This window comes from Pteropus vampyrus, unplaced genomic scaffold (genome assembly GCF_000151845.1).
Source record: "Pteropus vampyrus isolate Shadow unplaced genomic scaffold, Pvam_2.0 Scaffold406, whole genome shotgun sequence".
Classification (NCBI taxonomy): Eukaryota; Metazoa; Chordata; class Mammalia; order Chiroptera; family Pteropodidae; genus Pteropus; species Pteropus vampyrus.
Window position 1 is genome coordinate 423344 of NW_011889187.1, and position 16300 is coordinate 439643.

General features: G+C 54.3%; 1 protein-coding gene and 1 pseudogene across 1 annotated transcript in view; both read left to right on the top strand.

The window, feature by feature from the left end:
• Nucleotides 1-13371: 13371 nt before the first annotated feature.
• Nucleotides 13372-13483, top strand: LOC111731902 (annotated as a pseudogene).
• A 1492-nt stretch (nucleotides 13484-14975) lies between these two features.
• The window catches only part of PCBP3 (poly(rC) binding protein 3), a 68770-nt gene continuing 67445 nt past the window's right edge, over nucleotides 14976-16300 (top strand). The window contains 1 exon segment of the mRNA XM_023523756.1: nucleotides 14976-15091. Within this exon segment, the coding sequence (XP_023379524.1) occupies nucleotides 15082-15091 (10 nt within the window). The 5' untranslated portion in view covers nucleotides 14976-15081.

Genomic DNA, 16300 nt, shown 5'->3' on the forward strand with positions numbered 1-16300 from the left:
CGTGTCCCGCTGTTCGAAGCGCGACGGGACGTCGTGCTCGCGATGCCGTCGTCCCGTTTCCTTTGATTCCTCATCCATCGGCTGCGCGTGTCTTGATGCTCGCTCTTCTGGGAACCACGCCCGTGTGGCAGTATAAAGTAGCCAGCCTTGTCTGTCTGTCTGTCATTATTGCTTCTGATTCATGCATGCTTTCCTGTGCGGATTTTCTGTTAGGGTAGATTGAATCGTGGCAGTCTGGTTTTCATTTCTCTCATTTTTTCTTTTAACTCAATGGTTAATCTACATCCTGTTCTCTACTTTCAGAGATAATGTTTAGATTTTTTTTTCTACCACTACAAAAGCAAGAGCTGGTCGGTTGCTTATTGGCAGATGCCTGGATTGAGACTTAAGAGGACTAGTCCTCGGCGGCGGCGGATATCTGGGACGGCAGTGGGGCCATTCCGTGCCCCTCTGCAGCACAGGCAGGGAAGGGGAACAGCAGGGTGCAGAGATGGGAAACAGCCCTGGGTGCTTCTGGGAGCAGAGAGATGGGGGGGAGGGGGCGGGGCCTGCGGTGGGTCTGCCCCGCCTCCTGGCTTGGCACCACTAGCCTCTCACCCAGCCGTCACTCGCCCTTGGGGCAAGTTGCTTCACCTGTGCAGCTTGATTTCAGGTGATAATAGCAACTGCTCATTTGAAGAGTCAGCACGAAAAGGCACGCGCACAGCGCCTGGCGTGGAGCGGGGCCGTTTGCCATGACAGGCGTTTCGCACCCTCGCCTGGGTGCCTGCGGCGCCCCGGCACATGGCGCTGGACTAAGCCCTTCCCGCCTTCTCGAGTGCAGGTGTTAGAGGAGCAGCCCGGCTGCTTGGCCGTGATAATCCACAGGTGGGACAGGCCTCTTCTCTCCTGGGAATTTACAGGTGTCGGGGAATGGGGCGATAGCTTGAGCAAAGTGTTTCCGTCAGGTTTTGCTGCATACCCGTGGCTCCCAGCGGGGACGTCATGCATTTGCAGGCTGACTTGGCCAGGCACTAAGGCCTGTCCTTGTACCAGTGCTGCCCCGGGCTTGTTCTTCTCGAGGGACTAGCAGAAGCAGCAGAGCAAAACCCCATGCTCACAAGCATGTTGAAGCCTCTGCTCCAGTCACACCAGCCGGCATCCCAGTGGCCAGACGTCATCAAGCCCGGTGTCGGCAGGCCGACAAATGTATTCCTCTTCTGGGGAGAAGCTGCAGAGGAAAACGGGCAGGGTACCGGTGAGGCGCAGAATGCGTGTGCCAGGTCATAGGAGGAGAGAGCCCAGCCCGCCTGTGAGCGGGAAGTGGTCTCGACAGGCTGAGAGCAGGCTTCGTGACAGGAGAAGGTGGGCCGGGGACAGACGGCGCAGAGCTGGGCTGGGAGGTCCGGCATGACCCCACACATCGGAAGGAGCCCTGGAGGAGGGAAGGGACCGCCCGCTCTCTGTGGCTCCTTGAGAACTTGCCCGCGGTGGCAGTTTGAAGCGGCAGCGCGTCTCTGGGCTCTGCGCTCAGGCGGTCCTGGACGCAGGCCCTCGCTCTCCCAGGCCTCGGGTGGAGGGCGGCAGGACGGCTCATCCCCACGGCTGTGGTCGAGCTCAGTGTCACAGCTGACAACTCCCAGCAGGCCCTGGCTCCTGAGGGCTCTCCCCGGCTTCCCTCAGTTAACCCGTGAGGGACGAGCTCTGCTCTAGGTTAATTCATTCATTTCCCTCGGACGTCGGTTGCTCGAGCACCGTCTGTGGAACAGACCGTCCTCCCCACACTTCGTTGTCTGTGCGCTCGGTCCACACCAGCTGGCCGCTACTACTGTGCGGGCCCGTCTGTCTCTGGGCTCTCTTCTGTCCCGTTGGTCTGTGCGTCTGTCCTCCCACCAAGCCCATGCTGTCCTGAGTGCTGTCGCTGCAAAGTAAGTCTGAAAAACAAAGCGATTTCTCCCACTTTGTCTTTTCAAAATTCTTTGACCTAGTCTAGTTTTTTTTTGCCTTTTTATATACATTTTAAAGGAATCCGGTCTCTAGAAAAATCATTGCTGAGATTTTGGTAGGAAATGCATTAAACTTACAGACCTCTGGGAAGAACTGACAGATTTCCTATGCTGACTCTTCCCCTCCTCCTGGACGACGATGTCTCTACACTTATGTAGGTCTTTGATTTCCTCCATCAGTGTCTGTGCTTTTCAGCTTGCAAGTGCTGCGCGTGTGTGTTAGACTCACACCGAAGGAGTCCATTTTGAGTGACTGGAAGTGGTATTGTGTTTTTAATTTGTTTCCATGCGTTCGTTGTTTGTCCATAGAAATACAGTTGTGTTTATCTTGTATCCTGCGACCCCCCTGACACATATTGCTTCTAGGGCACTGCTTGTAGATTCCTCGGGACTCTGTGCGCACTGTCCAGCCATCTCCACGTAGGGCAGTTTCGTTTCTTCATTTGCAGTCTGTGTGCCTTTTATTTTCTTTTTTCTCCTTATTGCATTGGCCAGGGCCTCAGTGCTATGTTGGATAAGCGGGGTGAGCACAGACTTCCTGACCTTGCCCCCGACCTTGGGGGAAACGTTCGGTCTTTTGCTATGAAGTCGGAGGTTAACTGTCAGTTTTTGTAGGTGCCCTTTATCCAGTTGAGGAAGTTCTCTACTTCTCGTTTGCCGAGAATTGTCGTCACGAATGGGTGTTGCGTTTTGTCAGGTGCTTCCCCTACACCAAATGATACAATCATGTGCTTTTTCTTCTTTCCTACGATGGAGTACATCGATGGACTTTTGAATATTGAACTAGCCTTGCATCCCCGATGGAAATCCCGTGTTGTCATGGTGTGTAATTGTGTGTCTATATTGCCGCATCGTATTTGCTTATATTTTATTGGGAATTTCGCATCTGTATTCATGAGGAATATTGTTCTATGGTTCTCTTTTTATCCTCTGTCTGGGTTTGTTATCAGGGTAATATTGGCCTCTTGAAGTGAGTTAGATGACGTTCCCTTGTCTTTTACTGTTTGGAAGAGATTGTGTAGAATTGGTGTTAATTTATTTAAATATTTGGTAGAATCTTCAGTACAGTCAGCTGGGCCCGAGGGTTCCTTTTTCGGAGGTTTTTAAACCAGGTTTTCTTTAGTAGTATACAGTTATCCAACGGTCTGTCTCCTACTGGGTGAGTTGTGGTCGTTCGTGGTCTTCAAGGCATTGGTGTGTTTCATCCGAGCTGTCACAGTTATGCGCGCAGAGCTGTCTGTGGCGGTCCCTCGCCGCCCTCTCAGTGTGTGTGGGCTCTGCAGTCTGCAGTGAGAGCCCTTGTGGCATTCTTAATGTTGGCAATTCGTGTTTTCTCTCTACTTCATCTCTTGCTGGAGGTTTATAAATTTCATTGAACTTCTCAAAGAACCAGCCTCTTGTTTCACGTATTTTCTCTGCCATTTTTCCGTTTGTAATTTCATTGATTTCTTCCTTTACAGTTACTGTGTCGTCCCTCCTGTTTGATTTGGGGTTGGTTTGCTCTCCTTTTCCTGGTTTCTTAAGGCGAGACCTCAGCTTACAGATTGGAGGCCATTCTTCGCCCCAAAATTCCCTCTCAGGACGACTTTAGTCGCATTCTGCATATTTTGATACGCTGTCTTTTTCATTTTCAGTCAGTTCCGCGTACATTTTAAATTTTGCTTGAGGTTTCCTCTTCGATGTTTTGGCAGATTCTTTGGGGAAACACGACAGCAGTTTTTCAGTGGGAGTAAGAGAGCCTGCCAGTAGCAGTCCCTGTGACGCTTAAAAACGTTGTGTTTCCTCGCATTTCCTTGCATTTTGTGCAGTGTGTTCTTTTGAGGCGGCACGGACGTCAGCTGCGCATCCTGCTCAGAGCACGTTCCCAGGCGCTGCCTCCCTGGGCTCTCCCCACGGACGTCCGGCGGGAAGAGATTGGGCGGGAAGGCACCGCTTCCCAGATAAGACGGGGCCCTCCTGGGCCGCAGTTGCTGAAGGTCGGTGCTGGGGCTCTGACCCTGGTCTGTGGCGTCGAGCCCCACTTCTTCCTCTCACCCCAGTGCTTTCCAGAACGTCTGGGAAGCGCAGGGATGTCTGCAGGTGTGCTGGGGCTGTGAGGTGGCCTCTGGGTCCCCCTTAGGCTCAACCGATTCACATACGGAGCATTTGCAGAAAGCTGTGTTTAAAGAAAAGGTTTTAAACCCCCCGCTAGCTAGAAGAAATGGTTCCTGTGTCACCAGGTGTGCCTGCAGTCCTGGGGGACATTTCTGTGTGGAGCTGTCTCCCAGCAGCATGGGGAGCACTCAGGGGACCTATGGCTGTGGGGGAGTGCAGGTGAGCTCGGTGGCTGGGTGGTCAGTGGCAATGAGGTTGACATCCAGTGAGTGCGGCGACGGGAGCAGGTGTGCTGCAGGTGTGTGACATGATGTGACACGAGGACAGGAAGCTCCCCAGGGCAGGGCGGCCGCCATGCTTGAGCGCGGCCCAGGACAGCGGGTCACCGGGTCAGTAGCTGGGGCGGGTGACTTCTGGGCAGGGAGGAGAGGTTCGTCCTGCGTGAGGGACATGGGGAGGAACACGGAGGCCCCGACCTGCGGGCCTCCGGGGAGAAAGGAGAGCCGCCATCCTGAGCCACGCAGCGAAGATGTGCCCTTCTCCACAGGGGACTGCCGTTAGGCCGTGGGGCTCTGCTGCCACCTCGCGGCCAGCTGTACCACACGCGTCTGCTCTCTCCCCAGTTCAGGCGTCACTGTGGAGACCCGAGGCTTCCAGACACCTGGGTTGGAAGTAGTCTCGTCCTTGTTGAGCTTGGGAGGTTCCGTTGACCAGCGTCCTTTCCCCTTGGAGAGGGCCCCACTTGGGGGGTGGGGGGCCACGTCTGGGAGCAGCGTGGTCCCACATAGGATGCTTATGAGGTTTTGGGGGGCAGCCGCTGACAGGCTAGAGTGCGAGTCCCCACAGGGGCATGTAACCGGAGTGTGCCCCAAGGGGAAAGACGATCCCCCCACACTTGTCCTCTGCCCAACAAGCACGTTTTTCCGACCAGGATCCCCATGCTCCAGGGCGTCAGGCCATGCCTCGCCGTGCAGGTTAGCTTGGTGGCTTGGATGCTTCTGGAAGCAGGGGCCCCCTTCAGAAAGCACGTCCCTCCTCCTCGCTTCATCTTGCTGGGCTGGTTGGTGGGCGCTGGCTGCGTCGCCCTCCTCCTCCACTGCAGCCACTTGGTCCTGGGACCTTGGGCCTGGTCCCCGACCAACAACTCCCAGGTGACGGTCTGGCCCAGCTCGCCGAGTGCCACCTGAGCATCCAGCCCCTGCTCGTGCCCCGAGGGGTCCACCTCCCATGTAGGTGTCTAGGACCCACTTCCGACTTTTTCGGGCTCACCCTCCACCTGCCCTCTCCCCTCTCATCCATGGCCGGGCTGTCCCTCAGCGGTTCCGCCCAGCGCGTTCCCACGTGCCCTTGCCCTCTCCAGGAGACCCCGTCTCGGGGAGCACCCTCGGTGCACCGTCTCCGGGCATCTGGCTTCTCCACAGGTTTCGTTGTCCGAAGGCGCATTGCCACCACATGCACACGCCACACTCACCTGCGTGCCCACACACGTATGCGCATGCGTTCGCACACACAAACCAGAGCCCGTCACCGCGGCTCTCCGCGGTCCAGAACCTGCTGAGGTGACTGCCAGCATCAGAGCGTGGCGTCGGCTGTCGGGGACAACGGGACTATGACACCTGTTCTTCACCCGCTACATGCCTTCGAGTGTCCTGCGGCCTGGAGAGCCGCGGGCCCCGTCTCCACGGCGCGAGCCCCCTTGTTCGGCCTGGGCTCGGGTTTGCCTCTTCCAGCCACGTGCGCCCGACGGACCAGCATCCACAGCCAAGCCGTGAGCGCGCCTCCTCGCCCGGCCCGCTTCGGGGCATGTGGCCGGGAGGGGGCGTCCTGAGGAGCGCAGGTAGCAGCGACGCTTCAGGGACGGGCTCCCAGGTTGGTCTGCTGCTTCGTCACTTCACATCTGCATGGCCGTCTCTTCCGTTCAGTCTGCCATTTCTGCAAGAACACAGATGACCCCGTGTGTATGAGAGGGGCCTCAAGAAATCTGCATAGGACCTAGGAGCCACTGAAAGAGGGGAGACCATCGCCAGCGGTGGAAGCCCGAACCCCCCGGGGAGCCCCCGTAGCAGTTGTATCCACGGGTCTGAGCACAGCTGTTTTAGGAAGGACGTGTTTCTCCCGGGGCGATGTTTGCGAACCCCACGCTTCACAGGTGGCAGCTAAAGAGGGGTCACCCTGGTGCCTGGGAGAATTCCCAAGGCCAGGCCTGCGTCCCTCAGCCCTGTGGCCCTGGCGGGGTCGCCCAGCAGCCTGGACACCCCAGGCAACTCTGAAGTAGAGGTGGGCAAGTCCCTTCAGAGTCTGGATGAAGATGCGCTGTGGGACGTGTTCTCTGGGACACCAGCTCCACCCTAACTGGCAGCAGCGAGGCGGCACCCCACCTTTCCTCGCTGAGGTGGGGTCTGAGGAGCCGGAGCAAGCACAGACCTACGTGAGAGCCAGAGTTGCCAGCACCATGTCAGCGTACCCAGATGTCCCCGGAGATGGTGACAGGCACCCACTCTGAGGGGACACGGAGGGCAAAAGAAGCCTTCATAAAAACGTCCCAGCGGCAGTTGCAAGCGTACTTGGAACATGAGACACTAGAAAGCCTCGGCGAAGACACGGGCGTAAGGAAGAGCAGACTTTCTAAGTGGGGGTTTAGTTCTTAGAGCAGCTTTAGGTTCGCAGCACAGTGACAGGAAGGTTTAGGGAGTCCCCAGCCCCCCCAGGCATGGCCCCGTGCTGTCAGCACGCCCCCCCACCCCGCCCGAGGTGCCTTGGTTACAGTCTATGAACCTCCGCCAACATGGCAGCGTCACCCAGAGTTGATAATTTGCATTAGGGTCACTCTTGGAGTCATGCATTCTGTGGGTTTGGACAAATGTGCACAACATAGATCCACCACGGTAGTATCATGCAGAGTGATTCCACTGCCAGGAAGCCCTCTGTGCTCTGGAGGCCAAAGGACCGAGTAGCTGCCGACATGGTGGGGTCAGCATGCAGCCCCTTGGTGACCCCGTGCCGACGCCGGGGGGGTGGGTGTGGGACGGGAGGTGTGGGCACCCTGCACATCTGCAAGCCTGCTGGGAGCATTTCCTTGGAGGGCCCCAGTTCTGGCCCTGGGGGTCCCTCCTGCCCCTCGTCCTGTCATTCTCTCCGAGCCTCCTGAGACATGTCCTTCGGGGCGGCACCCGCATTTCTCTGCCAGACCGGAGAGTTAGTATCTTAGGCCGGTGGGCTCTGCCAGGCGTGCAGCAACTGCCCAGCTCCACGGGCTCCACTGGGCACCAGTCAAACTGTGTTGACAAGACCAGGCAGGGAGCCAGGCCAGGTGTCTGGGGTGTGGACACTCTGTTGCACAGATCCCTGCGCCCCTACTTCCTCCGGGGCCCCAGTGACGAGTACCCTGGACAGTGGGTGCTCCGGGGCCCAGCTCTGTCCCAGCCCTGACAACGTCTCTCGCCGGTGGCCCCTTTGCCAGTGCAGGACCCTCGGAATTGAGTCCTTGTCCCTCAGATGGCAGCCTGTGCTGTGTGCTGGCAGGCACAGCCCAGTTCTTTCTGGGACTCTGGGGCTCACTGCTCTCCAGCCTGAACCCTGGGAAGCTCCAGCCTAGCTCCCACTACTTCCCAACTGGAGGTGTCACCCGTGTTTCAGATCGGATGGAGGGTGCTGTGGACTTAGTTATGTACCCTCAAAATCCACAGGCCGAAGCCCGCAGCCCGATGTGGTTGTCTTTGGGGGTAGTTCTTAAAGAAGAGGTTAAGTTCAATGAGTCACTGGGGTGGGCCCATTCCAATGTGACTGGTGTCCCTATGAGAGGAGATCAGGACACAGTCACACACAGAAGGGCGACATGTGAGGACAGGGAGAGGACGCCGTTTGTACCCCAGGGACAGAGGCCTTGGGAGGAGCCAGCCCTGTGACACCTGGATCTCAGATTCTGGGAGACCATACACTGGAGGACAACGAACTTTCACTGTTGAAGCCACCAGCCTGTGGTGCTTCGTCACGGCCACTGTAGACTGCAGGCACATTGGCCACATCCTTAATTAGGTCCTTGTCATGAAGTTGAAGTTTAACAGGTGTTGGTCACTCGGAGCTCTCAGTTTTACCGTCTTCGGCGGTGGCCCTCAGAGCGTGGCCGTGGACCCTTTCAGGGGATGCAGGGACGGTTCCACAGTGACGCTGCGCTGTGACTTTGCCTTCTCACTGGGCGCCATTGGAGGTGACGGGGTCTGCTGCAGTGCCTGAGTGCCACCCGGGCCGCGTCGTCCTCGCATTGGGTCTGGAGCCCTCAGTGCTGTGGGCAACGGGGCTCCGTGGCGGGCGCCCGGAGGCGCCTGGTGCAGCTGGCACTCGGCGCGGGCACTGCTCCCGGTGGGACCTGGACATCTGACAGCCGTTTTCTCGGAAACGACCAACATCAGCCCGTTGCTTCAGGGGAAACAGCTGAGGTGTCGTTGTCCCCAGTGACCTAGCAAAAGTTAGCATTTTCCAGAATTGACATCTGCCGCTGCTCTGGCGAGCGCGTTTTCACACCGTGCAGTCAGGTGCAGCGCACGGGAGCCCGCCCAGCCCTGCCAGCCGTGGGAGCCACGCCCACGTAGACGACGTGGGCACACCTTAGGCGGGCCGCCGGCTTTGAAGAGGTGGCAGAGTCCAGAAAGTTCAGGCGCGCATCTCCCTGCATTTCACGTACGGTGCGGTAGCCTCTAAGAAATCGCACTGCTGCGTTTTGGTGCTGTGACACAGAAAAACGTCCCCAGTTATCTGAAAAGGCCACGGAGACGTCCGTCCCTTTTCCAACTGCACCTCCGTTTGTGGCCAGTTGTCCCCACGCGCCTCGCCCCGCCGAGCACGGAGCCGGCGCCTTCCCGCGAGCCGCCCTGGCCCCGGGGCCGCGCCCGCCCCGCCGCTGCTCTCCGTAACTCGCACTGGCTTTGTCACTGTTATTTTAAAATGAACAAACAGATAAAATATTTAAAGCGCCTCAGTTTTCGTGTCCAATCAGGTAAGTCGGGATAGACGGGGGGAACCTACGTCAACAAAAGCGCTTTGGCGTCCCTAGGGGTTTCGAAGAGAGGGAGGGACCTTGCGATCGAAAGCTTTGCGGGCGGCTGCCCTCCGGGCTGTGGGGACGCTGCCCCATCCACCCCGCGGGCCTTTTCTGTCAGGTCCTCCCTTCTGAGCTGCCACCAGCCACTCCCTTTCCTGTCTCCTGTCTTCCACAAAGGCACGCTCCTTTCGGAAGAGCGTCCCCTTCTGCGCAGCAGGCAGGGATTGTTGCTTTGCTGCTGCTGTCATCCCAGCCTCCGATGTCACGTAATGGTGGGCCCGTCCCCTCAGCGGTTTCCACAACAGTCAGCATGGCCGGGCTGCGCGGTAGCCACCTGTGGGTCCCTGCTCTCTGTGGCTTGCAGACGTCACACGTCAGTCTGAGGACAGCTGAAGTCCTGCCAGACATCTTCAGGATGCTTGCCAAGGCAGAGACGTGACCCATGTTATCTTCGCTCACGTCTGATTGGGCAGAGCAACTGCTTGGTCACACGTGCCGTGATGTCCCAGAGAGGAACTGAGAAAGCCGTCGAATGTCCCATGCACCCTCCGACCTCCGGCACAGTGTAGCTCAGCGTGTTGATATGGAGAATTATATTAACCGACTTCTGATGAGCAGCCAGCCTCGTACCTGCACAAATCCTGCTTGGTCGTGGCGTATGGTTCTTTTACACACCGCTGAATTCATTCTGTCAATTTAAATTTTACTTGTTTAAGTCCGCGTCCCTGTCCGTGAGAGAGCTTGGTCTGTAGTTGTCTTTTCCTGCACTCACTCTCTCTGGTTCTGGTGTCAGCGTGATCAGAGCCTCACGAGTGCACTGGGAAGTGTGCCCCTCCTGTCGGTGTCACTTGCCTGTAAATGTCTCCTAAAATCCTCCAGTGAAGCCGTCCGGGCCTGGACATTCTTTTTCTGGAGCTTTTTATTACAGATGCAGTTCCTGTAAGGACCGCAGGAGGGATATCGAGATTGTCTGTTTCGTTTTCATTGCCTTGGTGGTTTGTTGGTGCTTCGTCATCTCCTGTCTCTGTGAAGATCGTGGACTCACCTGCAAGCACGTTCATAAACGCTCTCTCTGGCGCCTCCGGAAATTTTAGTTGTACTCAGCAGGAAGAATAGGAAGAAAGGAGTCTCCTCTGTGGTATCCAGAACCAGAAGCCTTGTCTTTCTTCAATTACTGATGTCATCTGTTCTTTCTTAATTATTTGCCTTGATCAATGTCATCAGCGGGTTTTGCATTTATAGACCAATTTCGAAGAACTAAACGTTATATTTGTTCATTTTCTCAATTGGTTCTTGTTCCTTAACGTCTGATCTACTCTTTATTATTACCTTTTTTTCTACACTCTGTGGATACTCTCTGTTATTTTTCTACCTTCTTAATTGGATTTTTTACTCACTAATTTCTAGCCTTTCGTTATTTGTGATACAGGCTTTGAAAGCTGTGACTTTTCCTGTGAGTTCTGTTGCAGCTGCTTGCCTCAGATTTGGGCGTGCAATCATTTTATTATTGTTGTGGCCTAATTATTTTCTAATTTCATTATGTTCCCGTCCATTTCTTATCACAAAGCACTCAAAAGATGTTCTGTCCAGGGGCATCAACCAAGTTGTCCTTTGCTAATGACTTCTGATTTAATTGCCCAGTGGCTGGAAGGCCGAGGCCATTGATTTCCGGTCTCCAGCACTCGCTGAACTGCGCCTGTTCAGGGCCCGGCCCGTGGCTGTTCTGTTCTCTGATAGCTGTGCGAGGGCGCGCGGCCTCCAAGTGGCAGCCCCAGACTTTCACGCGCACACAGTAGCACGTTTTCTTGTGTTGGTCATAAAGTCTACGTCTTCATTGTGTTCTCACCAGGTCGCTTGTCTTAAAATGCCAGAGTTGTCACGCCTCCCGTTTTCTCAGATTCCACCTGCCCCAGCTAGACCGGCCCACGGCACCCCGCCCACATGGCCCCCTCTCTCCACTCCAGCCCCATCCCTGCAGCCTCCCCTCACTCCCCCTGCTCCCACCCCCACCGGCCTGGCCTCCGACAGCCTGCGGCCTCCCACTCCTGGTGGAGGCCAGGCCTGCTTAGGATGGAGTGTGGTAACCGCGCGAGCTGCCGATGCCGCGTGCACGTGTGCGCGTGTCCGCCTGTGTGCGTGCGCGTGTGGAGTTCACAGCCGAACGAGCTGCTTTTGTCTGGCCTGTGCCCAGGAGGGAATGTGACGTCCTTGGGGACTCGTCCTTTGAAGCTGATTTGTTGTGGCGGCCTGTTCGCCAGACGCTAGAAACCACAGCTCAGCTGTCCCTAAGTGGGTCGCGCAGCGACAGGGGGCCCGAGGTGAGGAGGGGGCTCGGCCCCCAGTCGGCCTCTCCGCCTCCCTCCCCCGCACCGGCTGTGCTCTCAGGGACTTTGATCACTCACATCTGACCCCACGGCCGCTGGGTCCCTGGCTCCCTGAAGCGTGTCTCTGATGGCTGAAGAAGTGGGTCATTGCATGAATGTGTCTGTTTGTCACTTCACTGTACAGATTTCTGGTCTCGTGTTCCTTACCGATTTAGTGACATATGAGGGCTATTTATGTTTGGATGTTTCTAGAATGATGTAAATTGTCCTTTGGTTAAAGATTGCATTGTTATTAGAGACTGCTATCTGTGTTATTTCTGCTTTATGTGACTTATTGGAAAATAACCCTGTCTCGGAGTCTGGGAGCATCTGGGGGGCCGGGCCCCGAGGTCCCACTGCTCCTCCGTTTTGTCCCATGGAGCCCTCTGGTTGTAATTTCGGCTCTCTGTCTCCAGAGCTGCTTGTCGCACCCCGAGTGAGCCACCCTCTCGGAGGGCAACGTCCAGTCGTCCACAGGAAGAGCAGAGCACTTACCTCACGGCGACCAGCACCGCAGGGTTTCTGGGGGCCTGATGCACCCTTCCAGAGATTTCCAATTATGACTCTAGCTTTTACGCCCCGACCGCCGCCTCTGACCTTTGGAGCCACGTGGCCACAGTCTAGAATGAGGGCCGTGAGCCCGGTGGTGTTCTGACGGCTTTCCCCGTGGACGCAGGTGCAGCGTCCCCTGCTCGGCCGCGTCAGTCACCACGCCTCCATCCGCTGCCCGGGCTCGCGCCGGCCGCCCGCGGTGTTTCTCGCTGCTGCCCGCTGCTTCGCGCTTGCGAGTCTGTGCCTTTCTGTCCGTGTCATTTCAGCGCAGTGCCGCCAAGGTGGCGAGAAGCACGTTATTCTGCCGTGCTTCGGGGGACGTTTCTGTCACTGCTTTTTTTAAACTTTTGAGTATTTATGACTTTTTTTTAATTGAGTATAATTAACGTACTATAAAATTCATACTTTTAAAGTGTACATTTTAGTAGTTTCTAGGATATTCACAAAGGTGTGCAACCATCACCCTGTCTAATGACAGAACACGTTCCTCGCCCCGGGAGAAACCTCACATGTTGTCGTCACCCCGTCCCCCTTGTTCCTCAGCCGCGGGAGCCACGGGTCCGCTTCCCGTCTCTGGATCTGCCCGCTCGGCACACCTCACGCCCACGGGATCGAGCGGAGTGTGGCCTTCTGTGTCCCGTCGTTCGCTCCGCGCGTGTCATCGGGGTCCATCTGCGTCGCCTCTGCGGGCCCTCCCTCCCTCCCTCCATCCCTCCTTCGTGGCTGGATGGTGTCCCGCTGTTTGTTTATTCATCAGTCCATGGGCATTCGGGTGGTTTCCACTTTTTTGGCCATAATGAATGATACCGCTGTGAACATTCACGCACGAGCTTCTGTGTGATCGTGTCTTCCGTTCTCACGGGTGTGTCCTGAGAAAGGGAATTGGTGGGTTGCACGATGCTCTCCGTTTACTCTTTGTGGCACTGCCAGGCTGCTTTCCAAAGCGGCTCTGCCGTTTTCCATTCCGTCCCGCGCGTGGGGCCCTCTCTCCCCGTCCCTCCCGCGCTGTCCTTTCTGTTTTCCTTCCTCCTCCTCCTCCTGCTGTTATTGCCGTCCCGAGTGGGTGTGAGGTGGTGTCTCACTGGCATTTGATTTGCATTTTTCTAATGATGTTGAGCTACTTTTCATGTGCTTCTGGCCGTTTGTATATCTTCCTTACAGAAATATGTATTCAAATCTTTGCACATTTTTTAAAGTTGTTGAGTTGCGGGAGTTCTATGTGTAGCCTAGATATTAATCCCGTCTCAGATATGATTTGCAAATATTTTCTTCTATTCTGTAGGTTATGTTTTCACTTTCTCATTAGTGCCCTTTGATGCACAAAAGTTCTAATTCTGTCTCCAGCCTGCCCCCCTGAACGTGCCTGATCCCATCTGATCTCGGAAGCTAAGCAGGGTCGGGCCTGGTTAGTTCTTAGATGGGAGACCACCTAGGAAGACCAGGTGCTGTAAGTGTAAATAATGATAATAATAATAAATAACAATAATAATAATAATAATAATGGATTGTAAGATGACAAGGTCCTTGCAATCTGTGAGGTCAACCAAGGGTTGCCTCGCCTAAAAAAAAAGTTCTAATTCTGAGGAAGTCTAGTTTATCTTTTTCTTTATTGCCTGTGCTTTTTGGTGTCATATCTGTGAAATCATTGCCAGATCCAATGTCATCAAGATTTTTTCCAATGTTTTCTTCTAAGAACTTTGTAGTTTTAGCTCATAAGTCTAGATCTTTGATCCATTTTGAGTTAATTTTTGTATATGATGTGAGATAAAGGTCCAAGTTCATTCTTTTGCATATGGATACCCAGTTTTCCCAGCACCAGGTACTGCAAAGACGATTACTTCCCCATCGAATTGTCTTAGCCCACTGTTAAAAATTCGTTCTTTGCTTTCTGATGAATTCCTACTCCGTGGCCTTAAGGCCCAACTCAGTAATCAAGGCCTCTCTGACCCCCGATGAGGAACACGCTGAGCCTGTGGCTGCACTGGCAGTGCCCGTCTCCCCATGAGAGGCTGCGGCCCACACGAAAGAGGGCGCTTTTACGCAACGTGATCTTTCACGGAATTCCTTCACGTGTGGTCTTTGCTCACTTACTCCATTTTGAACCGCGGCGTATTATATGGGTAAGACATTTTAGCTTGAAATAAACTCAGTGCTATTTGTTGTTTAAAGTGATTACCCGATTGATTTGGAAAAGGCAAAGACTTTAACATAGCTTTCTAGTTATTTTTGGTGCTATGACCTCACGATTCCAGATGTTGGGACGCTGTCGTAAACAGTCTTTTTGAGATGTCTGCGACAATAATTTGTACTGGCCGTAAATATACACCTATGGAATAGATTTTAAAAACACAGCGAAGAGGATAACTTATGAAAAGGGTTACTTGCTGAGGATTACGTTTCCAGTTTGAGCAACAAACATGAATTCCAAAAGCAGAACGTCAAGAAACAGAGCGAAGTGGAAGGAGACTCCAGACAAACGTTAGCTGGCGCAGAGGCAGCCAGCCACGTTTGGACAGAATCCCACGCTGAAACGGAAGAGTTCGCGTTAAATTATCGTACTAGCTACGAGAGTGGAAAGCCAGCAATGTATTTAATAGAAAATTTCATAAATACACTCAATATTATAAGTAGAAAGTTGATTGCCTTTTTACGTTATCAAAAGTTAGTACAGTTTTACCGAAAAGCTTCTTTCAGACTCCTCGTTTATGGAATGGAAGCCTCGTCACTTCAAGCTGCCCCACTGGGGTTACGGGTCAGGGTGCCCAGGGCGAGTGGGTTCTCGCTGGTGCTTCGTCTCCATACCCTGCACGTGCCTTGTACTTGAATGCTTCGGACTCATGCGCTGCTCTGTCAAATACAAGAAAGCCGTTCTGTTGAGGCTCAGTCCTAATGGACAGGGTCACACATTTGTCCACTCATATCCCCTGTGTCTCTGTGTTTTAGGTAGGTGGGCCCCAGGCAAACGTCACTCCTTCCGGTTATGATGCTGTAAGTTACGACGAGTCGGAACCTATGTCTGTGGATCCTCTCTGACTCTTAGAGCCTGCTTATGGGGGAAGGTGAGTTGCCATAAAGTATCTTTTGTTTGCTTGTTTGTTTTTTGCTACCGAGAATGTGTGTAACACTCAGACTACCCTTTAAAGTGAAGTATGTTCCACGTGGTACAATCTGCGTTTTACCCTCTGTGGTCCGTGACATGGTGTCTGCTGGAGAGCAGAGCCAGGGAGAGGGGTAAACAGTGAAAGGGAAAGTTGAGCAAAGACAGACAGTGAACGCGATGAAGTGGCAATGCGGGACATCATGCCCCGTGGCTCTCGGGAGGTCACGTGGCGTTGCGCTGACGTTCGAAGAAGCCGGTCTGAGTTTGTGGGAGCAGGTCTGCGCTGTAGAACTGTTTCTTTGTGATGCTTGCCTTTGAATTTTTGAGAGCGTGGGAACCCACAGAACTGTTTTCCCGTAAGTGTTGCTTGTTTTTACCCCTCTAGACCCTCATCCTGCCATTTTGTAAAGAATGCTGGGTGGGCAGTACGAAACTGTTGTCAGCTGCTCTATTGGTTCCCTGTAAGTGAGCAGCAGCCACACGCAGGGCCCTGTGCTAAGCCCTGCACACTGGCTGGGCCCTGCTGACAGTCCTGCAGTGTGTGCGAGGGTGCAGGAGCGTGTGTGCATGTGTGTGCACATGTGTATACGGGTGTAGGAGCATGTTGCAGTAGCGTGCGTGCAGGAGCATGTGCGTGTGAGTGTATATGGTGTGGGGTGTGTTTGCATGCATGCAGCAGTGAAGAGGAATTTTCATTAAAAGGCTAATCAGCTCTCTGTTCTGCTTCTGTAAATATGCTTGCTGTGTGGGCTGTACTTGAGATTGACTAAAGACTCACCTCCCTTTTGTTTGATCTGTCTAAGGAACAAATATAACTGTTTGTAGCCCCTAGCAACTCCCACGCTTTGTAACACTTTGTAACTGCCGGTAACCCATAGCAACTCTCACTCACCCTTTGTAACGCAATGTAACTACCTACAACCATAGCAACTCCAGCCACTTTGTAACAGTCTGAGGACAAATTAACCAATCAGCCCATGCCAAAAAGTGTCTACATAAGGAATATTGTGACTGAGTTTGAGGCCCAGATCTTCAGAGTGCTAGCTCCTCCCGGACCATAATAAACCTGAGTTCTCCAACTCTCTGAGTGCTGCTTGGTTTCTCTCCGGTCTAATTTTGGATGTCTTCTGCAGCAATAGCTCGTGTGTGTGTGTGTGTGTGTGTGTGT